The 17,050-nt window shown below is 45.2% G+C and overlaps 1 protein-coding gene across 1 annotated transcript in view; it reads right to left on the bottom strand.

The window, feature by feature from the left end:
- Positions 1-17,050, bottom strand: part of PLEKHM1 (pleckstrin homology and RUN domain containing M1) — a 52,739-nt gene that overhangs the window by 14,043 nt on the left and 21,646 nt on the right. Inside the window, exons 4-8 of the mRNA XM_074940417.1 lie at positions 14,692-14,939; positions 9,980-10,615; positions 7,170-7,617; positions 3,492-3,732; positions 1,936-2,850 (exon numbers count right to left, since the gene is read on the bottom strand). Of these exons, the coding sequence (XP_074796518.1) occupies positions 1,936-2,850; positions 3,492-3,732; positions 7,170-7,617; positions 9,980-10,615; positions 14,692-14,939 (2,488 nt within the window). The remainder of the gene's footprint in view (positions 1-1,935; positions 2,851-3,491; positions 3,733-7,169; positions 7,618-9,979; positions 10,616-14,691; positions 14,940-17,050) is intronic.

Genomic DNA, 17,050 nt, shown 5'->3' with positions numbered 1-17,050 from the left:
CTTCCTGGAAAGAGAAAGATAGGGGCAGAGTCTCAGGCTATGTCTACAGAGAGCATCTCCTTCCGACAAAGCACTCTCCACACCAGCACTTTTGTCAGTAAAACTTTTGTCAGTCAGGGCTGTCTTTTTTCACACCCTTGACCAACAAAAGTTTTACTGATGAAAGTGCAGTATACACATAGCTTTAGTCTGGCATGACCAGCTAGGGACAAAGAAAAATCTGCTTAGAGAGAAAACTGTTCTCTGGGAAGCTCTGGGGGAAAGCAGACAGGCCATGGGCTCCCAAGGGCCTCTCTACTTGAGGTGTGGGCCCCAGTTCGTACTGTCTGCCTTTGCAGCCAGCTCCTCAGCCAGCAGGGGATGGTGTGGGAGAGAGAGGCCCACCAGTCAGGTGTCTCCAGTGTCACCTCTCCCCCCTCCAACACCTTCTCGATACAGGCCTAAGAAGCAATCTAACAGGAGTGCCCTGGCATTATCTTCGCAGGAATCAATGGAGGCTGACATATTAAACAGAATCCATTTAATTTGTATCCAACCAAGTTGCTGCCTGCCGCTGGGCTTGAGCATTCTGATGGAGAATGAACCAGATCAGGTGAGGGTGAAACAGTATTAAGGGTCTTGCATCCGCTGAAGTGAGCTGTAGCTCACGAAAGCTTATGCTCAAATAAATTGGTTAGTCTCTAAGGTGCCACAAGTCCTCCTTTTCTTTTTACTGTTAAAAATGTGACTTATTTCCATGGACGTGACCAGCTAGTAAAGCGGACACACAGTCTCCTCTGTGGCTAGATAAAAAAAAATGTCCAGGCTCAGCCAGGGATGTAGAAACACTTAGAAGGAGCAGATGGAAACCAAATAAACTGGATTCTTGGACCTCGCTTTCCCTTGTGGGTTCATTCTGGTGAGACCCTGGGTAATGATTTCTTCTTGCTAGTCACATTCCACTGTAAGTGGCTTGTGTGTCAAATGGGGAACAGCTCACTCTCACTAGGGTCAGTGAACATGGGAACAGAACCTGACTGAGCAGGCTGCTGTGTACAGCTCTCAGCAGGTGGAGAGAAGAGTGTATTGCAAGAAGAGCAAGAGCCATGGACTGTATGTGCAGAGTCTCATGCTACAGTTGGCTGGGAGCCAGGGTCTCTCTCTAAACTTCTATCCTTCTCTTCCCACCTGTGGTAGTACAAACGGGCTACAAGCTGCTCCTGACAGAGAGAAAGTGGCGGACAGAAAAGAGAAGCCCCGATGGAAAATCTAGATTCCAAATCAGGCCAGTTTAAAGGGTTATAAAATGACTGAAGACAGAAGAAAGCAAAGCTCAGACAGAGGCTGTTCCACCTGCCAGAGACAGGAAGTTGGGCTGGCATTGCAAAAGACACAGTCTGCGGCTTCCATCTCTCAGGAGCAGAATACCCATTATTAGGACAGAAGGAACCGAAGTTTCAGAAATGAATAGACACACCCGAGACAGTTAGAGACTGAGTGGGAAAGATATAAAACAGGAGTTAAAAGAAAGTTCTGAAAAACATGTAGGGCACAGGAAACATTATAGGAGTGACAGAGAAGTCTGAAGGGGATTTTTCAAGTTTAATCAACTTACCATATTAAAGAAAGAGCAAATGCAGCTTTATGTAGAAATCAATGATTGTTATCCTATTAAATCAAAATGACCTTGTATATTAGAAGGTATTTGTTGTTTGTGGTTAAATGAATATTTTACATAAGAAGGTTGTCACACTTGTAATTTAAAACTGTTAAAGTGAAATTATTTGTCACTGGAATATTGATCTTTTAGAACATGCACTTATTCCTCATGATTTGCCCATGTTTATCCCACAGGTTGTAGCCATGACTTTCAGCTGTGATGCCCCATTAACACAGTCCTGGCCTTTCCGGCAGAGGCTGAAGTAAGTGAGCAAATCAAAGCCAACATGTACCTACCTGCACATATGAAGCTCTGGGAGTCCAGTCCTTTCTCCATGGGGATGGCCACCAGATATTGTAAGAAAAAGCCATTTTCCTTTACAGTGTTTTTCAAGATTGCCTGAGAATTCCCATCCAAATTGCCACCAAGTGTCAGGGCTTCCTCTGCAGTTTCAAGATATGAGGTTAATACTCCACGAACAAGCCCCCTCCATGCTGCGGCGGCATCAGCACTCTCAGCTTGCAGCTTCAAGATGGCTTTAGAGGTTATCACCTTGAAAAACGCAGGCCCACCAAGACTCGTGTCGGGAAGAATGTCTTGGATTGTCTCTATTCCATAGCTGTTGCTTAATGTTTTTTCATCGTTTTTTACTTTAAAGCATTTTAAAGCTTCTAATGACAAGGAAAAAATAAAAGGAGTCCAAGCTTTATCTACATCCATATAAAGAACCGATTCTTTAATGGCATCTAATTCTGGTGCAAGAGAAGACGTCCAATCACAGGCATTTCCAGCTCCATTGCTGTACTGGAGCAAAGCAGCTGAGTCACCGAGCAACACTCCAATTGTGTGTCCTTCAAGGTCGTCTTCTGGACAGTCAAGTGTCTCCCATTCCTCCTCTTGCTGAGGCCGACACTTGCATCGAGCCTCGTGTATCCTGTCTAGCCAGTCCTCAGCTTCATCTCGGGAAGGCGCTCGTAAGCACAGTTTCTTACCAGAGAACACCAGCTCAAACCGGCCGTCACTGTGAACCAGCCCCTGTGACTCGCATCGCAGCAGAGAGTAATTCTCACTGTAAATCCGCTCTTCGTGGTCCAGGAAGAGGCGGAACTCCAGCGGGGATAACTCACAGAAGAACTCTTTCCAGAGGCCCATTGCTCCCCTCCTCTCCAGATTGCCCAGCTTCAGGAGGCCTCGGAATGGATTGGAAAGACCTTTGGGAGGACAAGGCATTTCCATGAAACCCGGAAGAATATGACAGACAAAGCAGAGAAAAGCCAATAAACAATTCACAGTAGCATGCAAATAAACCGCATAAAAATATTTAATAGACACAGCTGAATCGGTTAGATAATGGCCTGATTTTCCATTGCCATGCGCCTTGCATTGACACCAGTGCAAAATGAATGTGTAAAAACTCCCCAATGAGAATTGTAACTCTGTCTGCACTTTGCATTGGTGTCAGTGAATACACACCTGAGCCATGGAGGAGAAAGGCATCCTTAGGGCTTTTCTACACTAGAGAAATTTTCTAAATATTTCCCATCACTGTTAATGTGGGCTCAGCAACACTGGGAGCCCAAACATAGCTGCCACTACTGGCCCTGTTGTTATTAACAGTGTCACCTAAACCTGCTCATAATTGGTCTGATCAGAATAACGTTGTGTAAACCACTTCTTTCACAATGAGGATTTGCCAGGTAGTTTCTAGAAAGAACAAACTGACTTCCAGCTCTCCCCAGTGTATAGGCACCTACAGCAGAAAGGGAGGCTAAAAAAAGGGCATCAACTCTTCATTGGGATGACTTTTCATCCCATTTCCCAACTGATCCATTCTTGGTTGGAATGCACATACCGATCTGCCTGCGATGAACAACATGGAAGCCCTTTTGATCCTGGTCAGGGGATGGCTTGGGCTTCCCAGTCTTTGAAGAGGATAAGAGGGGTCGCTCCAAACCGAGTGCACTGATCAGTTCTGCGGACTGGCCTTCTCTGGCCCCCTCAAGAGAGGACCCATAAGAATCAGTTAGGCCTTTACTGCTCCCTTCTGGAGAAGGCCTGTAGAAATCGTCTTCTGATATCCAGCTCCTTCTTTTCTATTTAAAAAAAGAACTGAAATATTATTGAACTTAGGCCAGGATCCTGTAAACATATCCACGCTTAACTTGACACAGGAGCGGAACCACTAACTGCAGTGGGTCTGCTCACATCTATAAAATGAAGCAGGTACATAAATGCATAAAGGTCAGGGTTTAACTGCCTACAAAATCAAGAATATTTACCTTTTAATGAGTTACAAATGTTTGTAAGCTGCACTAACAGCTCTCTGTATCTAATTACTGGTCAGTTAGTCAGTCCTACCCAGTGCACGGCCATGACAAGTTCTCTCTCTCTCCTTGGTCAATACAGTTAACTGAACAAGATTCTTCACCAGGAGGTCAGAGTAGGAAGTTTTCAGCACCCTCCGAAACACTCCAAGGGATCCACCATTTAGCCCACCATGATCAAAGAGACCTAATTTTGTAGCTGCCATTTCCACCATCACAAAGCACTGAATGAGACACCATCTACAGCTGGCCATTGCTGCTTCTAAATGAGCAACACTAGGCAACAATTCCCCCCACCCCATTGCCTGAGTGCTGCGCCGCAGAGCTCTTAGAAGAGGTGTTTGCATTAAGTTTGCATCCAAGCTGAGCTGCTTCTACATACTTGCTCCTCAGTTGAGTTACTTTTCTCGTCTTGTACTTTAGCTTAATCATGTTGACCATTTCTAGTTGACCGTGTCTTCTCACTACAACTGCAAGACGAAATACTGCCCTCAGTTAAACCCATGCAGCACAAGTGGCTTTTTGAAGTACAAAAAAATTACACAGTTTCCTAGATTCCAAGGTCAAAAGGGACCACTGGATCCTCTAATCTGACCTCCTGCATAACACAGGCTGTAGGATTCCCCAACATAATTTCTGTTTGAACTAGACCAGATCTTTAAAAAAAAGAGATAAGAACATAAGAAGAACAGAAGAACGGCCCCACCGAGTCAGACCAATAGTCCATCTAGCCCAGTGTCCTGTCTTCTGACAATGGCCAATGCCAGGTGCTCCAGAGGGAACGAACAGAACAGGGAATCATCAAGTGATTTATCCCCTGTCGCCCATTCCCAGCTCCCGACAAAGAGAGGCTAGGGACACCATCCCTGCCCATCCTGGCTAACAGCCATTGATGGACCTATCCTCCATGAACTTATCTAGTTCTTTTTTGAACCCTGTTATAGTCTTGGCCTTCAGAACATCCTCTGGGAAGGAGTTCCACAGGTTGACTATGCGTTGTTTGAAAAAATAATTCCTACATGCAATCCTGATATAAAAATTCCCAGTGAGGGAGAATCCACCATAACCTTTGGTAAATTCTTCCAATGATTAACCCACCCTGTTCAACATTTACATCTTATTTCCAGTCTGAATTTGTCCAGTTCTCCTTTATCTTCTATTTTGTGGATGCCCTCAAACTGTAGTAGATTAGAGAAGGACAATTTTCATTAACAGAAGCCATGTTTGTTTGTCCCTGTCCTATCATGTTAATCTAGGCATTTGAAAATTCTATTTGTAATCACTGAAAAGCCCGGGATCACTGTTAGCATGTTTTTTAAAGAGGCAGGTAGTTTATTTGCTGCCTTCCAGTATTGTAGGTAAATCTGAGATGCACATTTTGGTCAGCAGCTCTGCTCTCAAGTTCCTTCAGAACTCAGGACTCTACTATGTGGTCCTAGTAATGTGCTGCTCTTTAATTGACTAATTTGTTCCAGCACCTCCTATTGTAATGCCTCTGGCAAAGAGGACTTTTGTTACTGTTAAAAGTGCATGAGAAGGAAAAGGACTCAGCCAAAAAGGAAATGAAAGAGCATGCACTGCTAGTCTGATGTCTGGTCTTCTGAATCTTTATATGAAGTAATAAAACAATATTTTTTGGGGAAAAAGATATACATATTGTTTTCTCATTAACTCTGAACCCATCCTGAAGCAAATTTCTATCAGTATTGTGAAGTGACACCTACCTCTCTTGGAGTTCTGCAAGCAGGTACAGGCACCCTAGAACAATAACCCCAGACACCTGATCCAGACTAGTTTAAGCCTATTCCCTTAGATTAGGCACTTCTCCATTTCATACATAGACTCTTCAGTTCATGATAAGAAATACTGATTATCTCTGAGTTGTTCAACTGGGTGATATCTTCCACCAATTCCTTAGTCACACTTTAACAGCTGTTCTAATGTAATGACAACTGCTAAATTGTTCCATCTAATTTTCAAGTATTCTTATAATTTGACCATGAGCGAAATCTTACTCACTTATTTCTTTGGGAAAAACCACTGTCCCTTCTGTTTGGTAAAGGGACAAACCCCAAACACAAGGCAGCCAGCCCCAAGATACACAATGAACAGGAAGATTATGTTTACTCTAGAATCAGGAATGACTCATGCAGGACAGTAACAGGCATTTAAGCATGATGGACTTTCCTGTTGATATCCAGAGGTTACGAATAGATCAACCAAACTACAGCCAATAGGCGGGATAGGTAATATGGTCACTGAGCATTTTAAGGAGTAGATATCAACAAGAGAAATTGTTTAGGATGGTTTAAGGATATATGGTAATAGCATTAAGATATAATGATGAGTCATAAGATGGAATTAAGCAAAGCACAATTTAGCCTGAATATCAGGTAACATTTCCAAGCAGTGAAATCTAGCTGATTATTCCAGTCAGCCAACAGAAGTAGTGGGACCCCTTCACTCGAGACATTTAAACTAGACTGAGCATGGGAGAGAACTATCCTGCACTGGCCTCGGTGACCAGATGTTTGATGTTGCATGTAGCAACACCAAGCAGATCTTTTCCACTGGAAAGCGGGGATCTATTTCTGCAGCCAATCGTTCCTTGGCTTTCTCCCTTAGGACCAAAAATCAAGAGAAACTCTCTTTCACTTACCATTGTGGAATGCCAATTCTCAGACTGTTCTTTCAAATTGCAAAGAGTCTAGGGCTAGATTTTCAGCAGGACTCAGCAGCTTCCATTGAGAAGAATAGAAGCTACTGTTTGAGGAGCCTTTTGGAAAATCCAGCCGCCCTTTCATGTAGGTGCTTAATGCGTGCTGGGCTCTTACCTGGCTGCCTAGCTCTGACAGCTTTTGGTGATGCATCTGCCAGGTAATTTAATTCGTTCTGATTTCTCCAAAGCCCAGTGCAGCAGTGTGCCTTTCAGCTACAGCAAAGTACGTACGGAGCAAGGAATATTTTTCACTACAACTCTGTAGTGAACCTGTGCATATGCACCATGTGTGGCAGTATTCTTGATTAGTACCAGAGTGACAAAGAGACCAAAACACACTGCGTATCGGGCTTAACTTAAAACGAACAGCAACCTAGAAGTCTCTATTGCCTTCTACACAACATTCTTTTTATGCTTCCTAACCACTTCCCCCACTTGATTAGCGGCGAAGATCTATGAACATGGAAAAACAATTGTTAACACCTACTGGACAAGCTGTTGCTGGTGAAAGAAAGAATTCTGTCACTGGGCTGAGATCCTCTTGGCTTTTCTTATCACCATTTATCTCACTGGTTCCATCTTTATCCTCTGGGTTAATAATGTAAAGCTGTTGGGATGAATCTTTGTCTGCTGCACCATTGTGTGTTATGATTGGCTGAGACAACAACTGGATTCCCGTAACATGTGAAGGAGGATCTGGTATCTTGCTGGCCTTAGCTAGATCTTCCGCACGGATGGACTGTGGGTTATCGGTGTCAGGAAGCGGTGCAGAACAAAGAGTGCTCTCTGCTGTTACGTTTAAATGCAGGTGAGAGGCTCTGGAGATGGCAGGAGGAAGTGCGGGCTGCAATGGGGCAGGTGCCAATAGATTAGGAAGGAGCGGTTCTTCGGTAGGTTCAGAGACTTGCTGTGCTTGTCTGAATTCAGACAATACCCTTAAAACAAAGTTTAGGCAAATAAAAAATAAGTGAATAGACAGAACAAAGTCTGCTACAAGACATCATTGGTTCCCAGAGGTCATGTGATTATAAAAATAAGTCCCCTCAGGGTTTCAGCCCCTGAAGTACTGTAAGCCTGAAATGATCTATCCCATGCCATTTGTCTAGGTTCTAATAAATCCACTATACTTGTTTCATAGATTCTAAGGCCAGAAGGGACCATCGTGATCATCTACTTGGATCTCCTGCTCAGCACAGGCCCCAGGACTTCCCTTACTTTCTGTTTGAACTAGAGCATGTATTTTAGAAAAGCAACCAATCCGGATTTAAAAGTTGCTAGTGATGGATGACCAGAGCTCCTGGAAGGCTGAAGCAGAGCTACTAAATCACAAAGCTGGGGACAGATACCAGCTACCAGACCACTGGGGTGGATGAAGTGGTGGAGCCAGGACATCAACTCTTCAAGCTGTCCATCCTCCACGACCTCAGAAACCTGGAGTCCCAAGCAGCAGCAGAATGCTGCCATTGCACCAATTAAACTACGTTTCCCCCATAACATTACTTGATTTTCCTCTTTAGAAGGCTCTGTGCAACCCAATGGTGACACATCCCAGCGTCTTGGCTGTCTATGGTTGCCAATTACGATAAACTGCTTGTGTATTAGCCCTGCACGTAAATGTTAGAATTTACTGGAGATGAGGCATGATGTACCGCTTCTGTGTCAAGCCTGAGGACTGGAAAAAAGGGGTTTTCTGCACAATCATGTAATGGCCCCTCCAAGTCAAAGTGAGAGAGCTCCTCATGCACTCACGGGCGTCACCACATTTATAAGAAAAATAAATGCTCAGGTAAAAATAATCTGCTTTCTAGAACACAGTGTTCAAAGCCAGCCCAGCTAAAGAGCTGGGGTGCTTCCTTTGAACTATTCATATCCTGAATATACTTGGGAGTTTGCATTTAAACCACCCCGAGTCATGCTATTTATTGTAGGTCCCCCAGAAGAGAGCTTTGCACATGTATTAGGATTACATATTGCAATTTTGCATGACTGCTTTGCTCATTAAGCATGTGCCTAGCTATGGTTTGTGTGTCAAATTTCCAACAAAAGTAAGTATTCATAGCTGTAATAAGCAATTAGCAGCAGCACTCTGGTCAGTCAAGAGACTGTTTCATGCTCCTTTGTTCTCAATTTTGATCTCAACATAACCTCAAACCAACTATCTTTCCATCATTAACCTAATCAAATCAAAATGGGTTCTCATAATCTCAAGAAACGAAAAAATTTTTTGGAATCTAAAACTGGGTGACAATGTTGTTAATGAGGGCGATACATGAGGCAGAATTGAATCAAACTATGGTCTGCTGTAGTTATGCTGGCTTTCCAGGGCTGATAGCAGTTAAAGGTTGCTTTTCCTCAGTAATCTAAACATAGCTGACAAGACAATAGCCACAGCGTGACTTTTCTGACCACAGCCCCATTTTAAAACCAAACTCAACAAGAGTGTGTTTGCCAAGACAAAAACAACATCTCAAAGCTTAGACTGTTTAGTTCTAGGTGAGAATTCCCTTTAAATTTTTTATGGTGATAGTGAAAACATTTGCGGTCCAACTGTTTCTTATTTTGTCTCTGTCCTGACATGCAAGGGGTTCTACATAGCTAAATCAAAAGAAGGATTCAAACAAACAAACAGTTTACAGGCTGCAAACACTGCAGCTCCTCCACGTTATCGGAGAAATCAGAAATATGTTTTCCTCATAAAGCGTCAAAATAGCTGCATGAACATTTGGGAGATGTTACATCTCTGGACTCCTACTGGAGGAGACAAGGGTACCAGCCAGGAGTCAATCACCCAGCAGGAGTGTTCTGAAAGACAGTTAACTAGACCTCATGCCTAACCAGGCTGGCCTACATCCTCAAAAGTATTTAGGCAACTACCTTCCATAGGTTTCAGAGTAACAGCCGTGTTAGTCTGTATTTGCAAAAAGAAAAGGAGTACTTGTGGCACCTTAGAGACTAACCAATTTATTTGAGCATGAGCTGAGCTGTAGCTCACGAAAGCTCATGCTCAAATAAACTGGTTAGTCTCTAAGGTGCCACAAGTACTCCTTTTCTTTTTACCTTCCATAGATTTCAGTTGATCTGGGCTGCAGTCACTTTACTTGGCGGGAAGACTCCAGCCAAGCCTTGTAACCATGCTTTCCTTTTGCCTTTCCACAATCCATGAGGGAAAAGATGGTTTGGGGAGAGGCATGTGAAAGGGAGAATGATAGGTTTTCTGCTTTTGAGAGAGAGGATGAAATGCAGGGGTAAAGAGGAGGGTTAAGAAACCCTTAGCAAAGAGCATTCTCAGATACTTACTCTTGCAGAGATCTGTCTAAATCCTCTGCGTTTGCTGTCCCTAAATCAGAGTCACACGACAGGGGTTCCTCACACCTATCAGGACTTCTAGTACAGCTGGCCTGCAGGAGGCCATCAGAGCCAAGGCTGGAGGACAGCTGGGATGAACTCATAGTGTTAAGGCTTAGCGTGGAGCACGTACGTTTACTTTTGTCCTCATTTTTGCTGAGGGCCAATGTGCTGGGTTGAACTTCAATATCATCAGATCCCGAAGAACGAGAGACCAAACCCAGGGACTCCTTTCTCTGGGATTCAGAACTGGAGGATGTTAGATGCTCCAGAAGCTCCGAAACAGGACAAAGACCAGACAGGGACAAGGGAGTTACAGTCCATTCATTTAAAACCGCTGATTTATAGGACAATTCGAAGGTCAGAGAAGTTAACCCCTGCAAGAAGCTAAGCAGAAATTCACATTCCTCTGCATCCAGAAGCAGGGCTGATGTCTGATAATACTCAGGCAGCCTGGACTTCTCTTGAAGCAGTAACTTCAAATAACACTCCATGAGGCCATCGTTCAAGGCAAGCCTTAACCAGGCACGGCAGCGCCCCACGTCAGTGCTGATAAAACTTAACTGTTCCAGCTCTAAAATGATGTTTCTAGGGGGGGAAAGAACAAAACATGTTAACAACTGCACTGTGAGAGCATTGGGGGGGCGGGGTGGGGCAGATGCATTTCCCAAAGCACAGGGGGTCAGGAGATGCAGCACAGCAGGGAGGAGGGAGGCAGCCTCAGGATGGGGCAGAAGCTGAGATAGGCATGCACGGAAGAGAACCTTAACTCTTGCATTTCCCAGTATTCCGTCATTTGACCTGCACAGTGAGACATCGCATTCCTAGCCATTGACTGCATCTCATGTCTCTTTCTAAATGATAAAAAATAGGGCTTGTTGGAAGTTTTCAGTCAAAACTGTTTTTCTACGGAAAACAGGGGTTGCAATGATTTCTGGTTTTGCACAAAAAGCATCTGTTTTCTGTGGGAAAAACTGATTTGCATCAAAAGCCCAAACTCTTGAAAACCAAAATATTTTGATTTGGAAATGCTGTCACAGTACCTCTATGGCAGTGGTTCTCAACCAGGGGTCCGGGTAGGGCCGCCATCAGGATTTATGGGGCCCTATGCAGTATTATTAAACTGGTGCCCCTATGCCTGATGGCAGCCCGGGCTCGCATGTGTATTTTAGATAAAGGTGGTCTTTTGAAGGATTTATTTAAAAAACTATATGTCTGAAAATCCAAGGATTTAAGGCTAAGGTTGAATACTCAGACTGTGCATCTAGAAATCTGTGCAAGGATTTTTTAGAGATGTGATTTTATAATCTTCAGCAACACACTAATGACATATTTTTAAAGCAAATTTTAAACTAAGGTCCTGTAGACTAACATGTTCTGAGTAAATATTACAGTAATTCACAACTGTTTCTGTTAGGAAATTCAGAAACTGCAGTATATACCTGGGGGTTGGCAAATGCCAGTTAAATGGCTTCATTACCACTTGAATGGCTCTTTAACAGTTTCAGTGTTATGCTAATAGGTCTGGCAAGCTTGAAGCCTTTTTCACTTTTAAGTACTAGATCCCCTCCTGCGGAAGATTCACCAGGCTGCAGAACAGGGATAGGAAGAGGCGGACGGGTGGACACTAAGACCCAGGGGTGCCCCAAATTTTCGGCTGCCCTATGCAGCCGCATATGCTGCATATGCCTAAGGAGGGCCCTGCATCCAGGGCCCCCTGGGGGACTGCGAGCAGATTTCAGCGGGTCCGCCAAGCACAGCTGGCATTAGACTCCTTACTGCCCAGGCAGATAGCCAAAATCCTGCTGCGCAGGACTGCAGCCCGGGTCCCCAAGTCCTACCACCCGGGGCTGAAGACAAAGCCTGATCAACTTAGCTTTGAGGGGCCTCCTACGGTATGGGGTCCCGGGCAATTGCCCTCCTTGCTAACCCCTAACACCAGCCCTGGCTTTTATATGCAGAAAAACAGCTGCTGTGGGACAGCTGGGCCGTGGAGTTTTTATAGCGGGTTTGGGGGGTGGGGGGGGGAGAGCCCTCATAAAGAAAACGATTGAGAACCCCTGCTCTATGGGATGGGTTCCCTGGCTGGACTACATCTCCCACGAGGCACTGCCACTCCTCTCCAAGAATGGGGAAGGAGCTCCCATCCTTGCTGCTCTTTTGTCTGGAGAGCATTTTCTGTTGTCCCGACTGGATATTCACAATGGCAACAGGCAAACTTAATTATCTGACAGGAATTAAAAAGTAAAATTTGCAGAATACTGTGAAATGCAGCAAAACTTGCTGAGATACAAAACTAGCTGGCTCCACGACTGGTTCTTTTCCAAAGGTAAAGGCATTTCTTGGACTAGGTACAAGGAGGGAAGTGGTGTTTCAATGACAAGCTCCTTCATGCACATTGTTCCACCAGCAGCTCCTATGCATGCCCAGCACCTTCTCTGGGCAGGGAAAGATACAGGGAAGCTGCAAAGTGGCAGAGCTGCTTTCTTCCCCTCACTGGTTAATCAAAACCAACAGATTTCAAATATTTCCCCCCAAAATCTAATGTTGACACTAGTCCTTGGTCCCAGCTCACATTTCAGTTGGTGGCACTGAAGCCATATTAAAAGTCATGGCAGAAGAGTGTGGGTCTTTTTGTTCATTTTTAAAAACAAAGGCAGAAATGCTCAAAGGCATAAAAATGTCTCCCAGAGTGTGTGAAAAGTGGATGTCTTTGGCTCTTTCATAACTCACAAACAGCTAAGGGAATCTGGATGAAACCTTCCAAAAACATATGCTTTTGGGCTAAGACACAGTATTGAAAGATTCTGTCCAGAAGGTAAATGTTTCAAAAAAACTCATTAGCATACGAAAATAGCAAATAAGAACAGCTAGCTCTTATCTAGTGCTTTTCATCAGGAGATCTCAAAGCACTTTATGGAGGAAAAGCAGTACCATTATACCCATTTTACAGATGGGAAAACTGAGGCACAGAAAGGGGGATGCGACCTGACCAAGGTTACCAAGCAGGGAATGGAATCCAGGCCTCCTGAGTCCCTTCCCAGGCCACAACAATTTTACAACCTTAACTACAGGGTTCACTACATTGCAATAAACTCCCTAGAAATACAGTGGCCGACTTTCTCAGTAGACTGTCTTATATGCTTCCCACATGTGCTCGGAAACTGCAAGTAGCACACCCTGGCGCTTTCCTTATTTAGCGGTGCTTCTTGAATAGAGCAACAGAGGACAGTGGATCCTCATTTGGGTGCAATTTGAGATACTGATTTTGATCTATAAAGTCCCAATAAACATGGGACTATGCATCCGATGAAGTGAGCTGTAGCTCACGAAAGCTCATGCTCAAATAAACTGGTTAGTCTCTAAGGTGCCACAAGTACTCCTTTTCTTCTTTCTTTTTACGAATACAGACTAACACGGCTGTTACTCTGAAACCAATAAACATGCTGGCTTCTGGTTATCTGCTGGCCCATCTACTCTACAACAACAATGGGGTCAAGGAGCCTGCTTACCATAGGATGTCCCTTGACCTGGTTACAACACACTTCCAACTTGTAGTACTGTAGATGAAACCTTAACCAGGGCTAGCCTGAGGGAAAATGCCGCCCTAGGCAAACTTGTATCTTGGTGCCTGGCCCACGTGGGTGTGGTGCCCCCCCATTGCTCCTGGCCCCTGCACCTCCCTCCTGTGCCCATGTGGGGAAACTGACCTGGACGCACAGAGCAGCTGGCATTGCTGCTCACTCCCCACCCCCAAACGCTGCTCCTCCCTACCCCCTAAGGGGCTGTGAGGGGGGGGAGCAAGAAGCGGTGTCAGGGCTCACTGCATCCAGGTCACTTTCCCCACCTGGACTGCGTAAGGGGAGGACAGGAGAGCAGAGCCCAGCTGGGGAAAGTGACCTGGATGCACGGAGCGCTTGGCAGGAGGTCGCCACCCCCCCCCCCCCCCCGCACCCCCCCCGACCAAGTTCCTCTGCCAGGAGGAAGCAGGGAGAGATCTGGACCACCCCCTCCTCCCCCACGCAGCGCTCCCCCGCCAGCCAGGAGCAGTTTCTGACTCTCCACCAGCAGCACGCTCCTCTGTGCTGACTTGGGCTCAGATTTCAGGGCTATTAAATTGCAGTGCAGATGTTCGGGCTCAGGCTGGAGCCAGGACTTTGAGAACCCACGCGAGTGAGTTTCTCAGAGCCAGGGCTCCTGCCTGAACGTCTACACTGCAATTTTTAGCTCTGCAGCCCCAGTCAACTGACCTGGGCTTTGAGTCTCATGGTTTTTTATCGCAGTGTAGAGGTGGTACCCTTAGGGGCCACTTGCTTCCCTATGACCCATCCCAACAACTGCGATGCGCTAAGTGATTAAGATCTGGGAGCTGAGGAAAGGGTATGGTCACAAGGGGTCCCTTTACTCTGGCACTTGCTTCCCTCATTGGTCCCACACAGCCCAAATCTGCTGATCTTCCAGACCCCTTCCATGGTCTGTGTTCCCTCAAGCTTCTGGCAGAAGGGGCTAAGTATTCTGAGAGAAGGTGGGATGAGGGGGAGTTAGTTCTTCTGAGTTGGCCATGTTTCTATTGACTGCTCCATGAACTGTGTGGCTTTTAACCTATGTAAATGTACCAAGGAATGCAACAGGCTGTAAGTGACTGTAAGATGGAAGCTCCTCACCTGTGCGTGATGGTTTTCAGCAAGCCCCAGAAGACAGGCTGGGGAAGAGGTGCACGGCCACATGGTTTTTTCACTTTTCCTCCAGCGTCTGTTTTTATGTACTTCGCCTTCAGTCCATGCACAAACACAGCCTCTAGTGCACAGCACAGGGCATTAGCATCGTCAGTGTCACTGGTTACAATGGCATCAGAGGTCACATACTGTTTCTGCAGTCCCTTGATGGAACTCACCAACTGCTTCTTGATCAACTAAAGGACAAAGCATGCAGATTTGTGTTATAAGAACAGCTCGCTTCGAAAAGGATCCAACTAAATCATTCCAGCCAGGGCTTTGTCAAGCCGGGCCTTAAAAACCTCTAAGGAAGGAGATTCCACCACCTCCCTAGATAACCCATTCCAGTGCTTCACCACCCTCCTAGTGAAATAGTGTTTCCTAATATCCAACCTAGACCTCCCCAATTGCAACTTGAGACCATTGATCCTTGTTCTGTCATCTGTCACCACTGAGAACAGCCGAGCTCCATCCTGTTTGGGACCCCCTTCAGGTAGCTGAAGGCTGCTGTCAAATCCCCCCTCACTCTTCTCTTCTGCAGACTAAATAAGCCCAGTTCCCTCAGCCTCGCCTCATAAGTCATGTGCCCCAGCCCCCTAATCACTTTTGTCACCCTCCGCTGGTCTCTTTCCAATTTGTCCACATCCTTCCTTTCTGTAGTGGGGGGCCCAAAACTGGAACAATACTCCAGATCCACCATGGCCTCTGCCATAAACATACAGCTAAGGGTAGCATAAAATCCCTCCTTTATCTGTAAAGGGTTAACAAGCTCAGATAACCTGGGGGGCACTTGACCAAAAGGACCAATAAGGGGAGAAGATACTTTCAAATATGTGGGGGGAAGGGTTTTGCTTTGGCTCTTTGTGTGTGTTCTCTCAGGAGACAAAGAGAGAGACCAAGCAAGTAATCTAGCTCCTACTGAATGATACATCTAAATTTACAGAAATAGTAAGTAATAGCAAGGAAATGCGTTAGAGTATCTTTTGTTTTAGCTTATGAATTTTCCCTGTGCTAAAAGGGAGGTTTATCCCTGTTTTTTGTAACTTTAAAGTTTTGCCTAGAGGGGAATCCTCTGTGTTTTGAATCTGATTACCCTGTAAAGTTACCTTCCATCCTGATTTTACAGAGGTGCTTCTTTTATTTTGTTTTTACAATAAAACTCTGTTGTTAAGAACCTGATTGGTTTTTAGGGTCCTAAAAAAACCAGGGGTCTGGTTTGCGCTCACCTTGTTTACCTATCTGGTTGGTAGATTATTCTCAAGCCTCCCCAGGAAAGGGGGTGAAGGGCTTGGGGGGATATTTTAGGGAAACAGGAACTCCAAGTGGTCCTTCTCCTGAATCTTTGTCTAACTCACTTGGTGGTGACAGCAGTACCTATCCAAGGACAAGGAAGGATTTGTGCCTCGGGGAAGTTTTTAATCTAAGCTGGTAAAAATAAGTTTAGGGGGTTTTCATGCGGGTCCCTACATCTGTACCCTAGAGTTCAGAGTTGGGAGGGAACCCTTGACAGCCTCATCAGTGCCAAATAGAGGGGAATAATTACTTCCCTCGATCTGCTGGTAATGCTCCTACTAATGCAGCCCAATATGCCGTTAGCCTTCTTGGCAACAAGGACACACTGTGGACTCATATCCAGCTTCTCATCCACTGTAACCCCTAGGTCCTTTTCTGCAGAACTGCTGCCTAGCCGCTCGGTCCCCAGCCTGTAGCGGTGCATGGAATTCTTTTGTCCTAAGTGCAGGACCCTGCACTTGTCCTTGTTGAACCTCATCAGATTTCTTTTGGTCCAATCCTCCAATTTGTCTAGGTCCCTCTGTCCATGATTACAGACAGATTTCAGACCAAATTTCAGGTGGAAGGTTTATTTTAGGAAAATACATGGGGTTCAAATAAGGCTTAAAATGGCTCCAATTGTTTAGAGCAGGCTGCCTGAGATTTGGTGATGGTTGGGAGAAGCAGTTCCTAATTTTCTTTATTTGTTCATCTGGTTTGTGGTGTTTTGCTCCTCAAGGTCTTTAGCCAGGATCTTCAGCAGTGATTAGTGATTCGGGTGCCTGATTTCTAAAAAGGGCAGAATATCCAGCCTCTGCAAATCTGACCTCTTCCTGGGGTCTCAAGTTGTGCACCTGAAAATTGAGGCATCCTAAAATCACTAGTCATTTTTGAAAGTCTTGACCTTAGTCTTTATTTTCGGGTGAATTATTTTTCGAAGACTTCCACAGCCCATTTTACTCCACTTACAGGGTCAAGATCCCAGATGTATTTATTTGGCAGTCAAAGTTTACTACAAGAATTCAGCCTAGCTAAA

This window comes from Natator depressus, chromosome 27 (assembly GCF_965152275.1).
Source record: "Natator depressus isolate rNatDep1 chromosome 27, rNatDep2.hap1, whole genome shotgun sequence".
In the NCBI taxonomy this organism is placed as follows: Eukaryota; Metazoa; Chordata; order Testudines; family Cheloniidae; genus Natator; species Natator depressus.
Note: the sequence above shows the minus strand (reverse complement) of the source record. Positions and strands in the feature narration are given on the sequence as shown.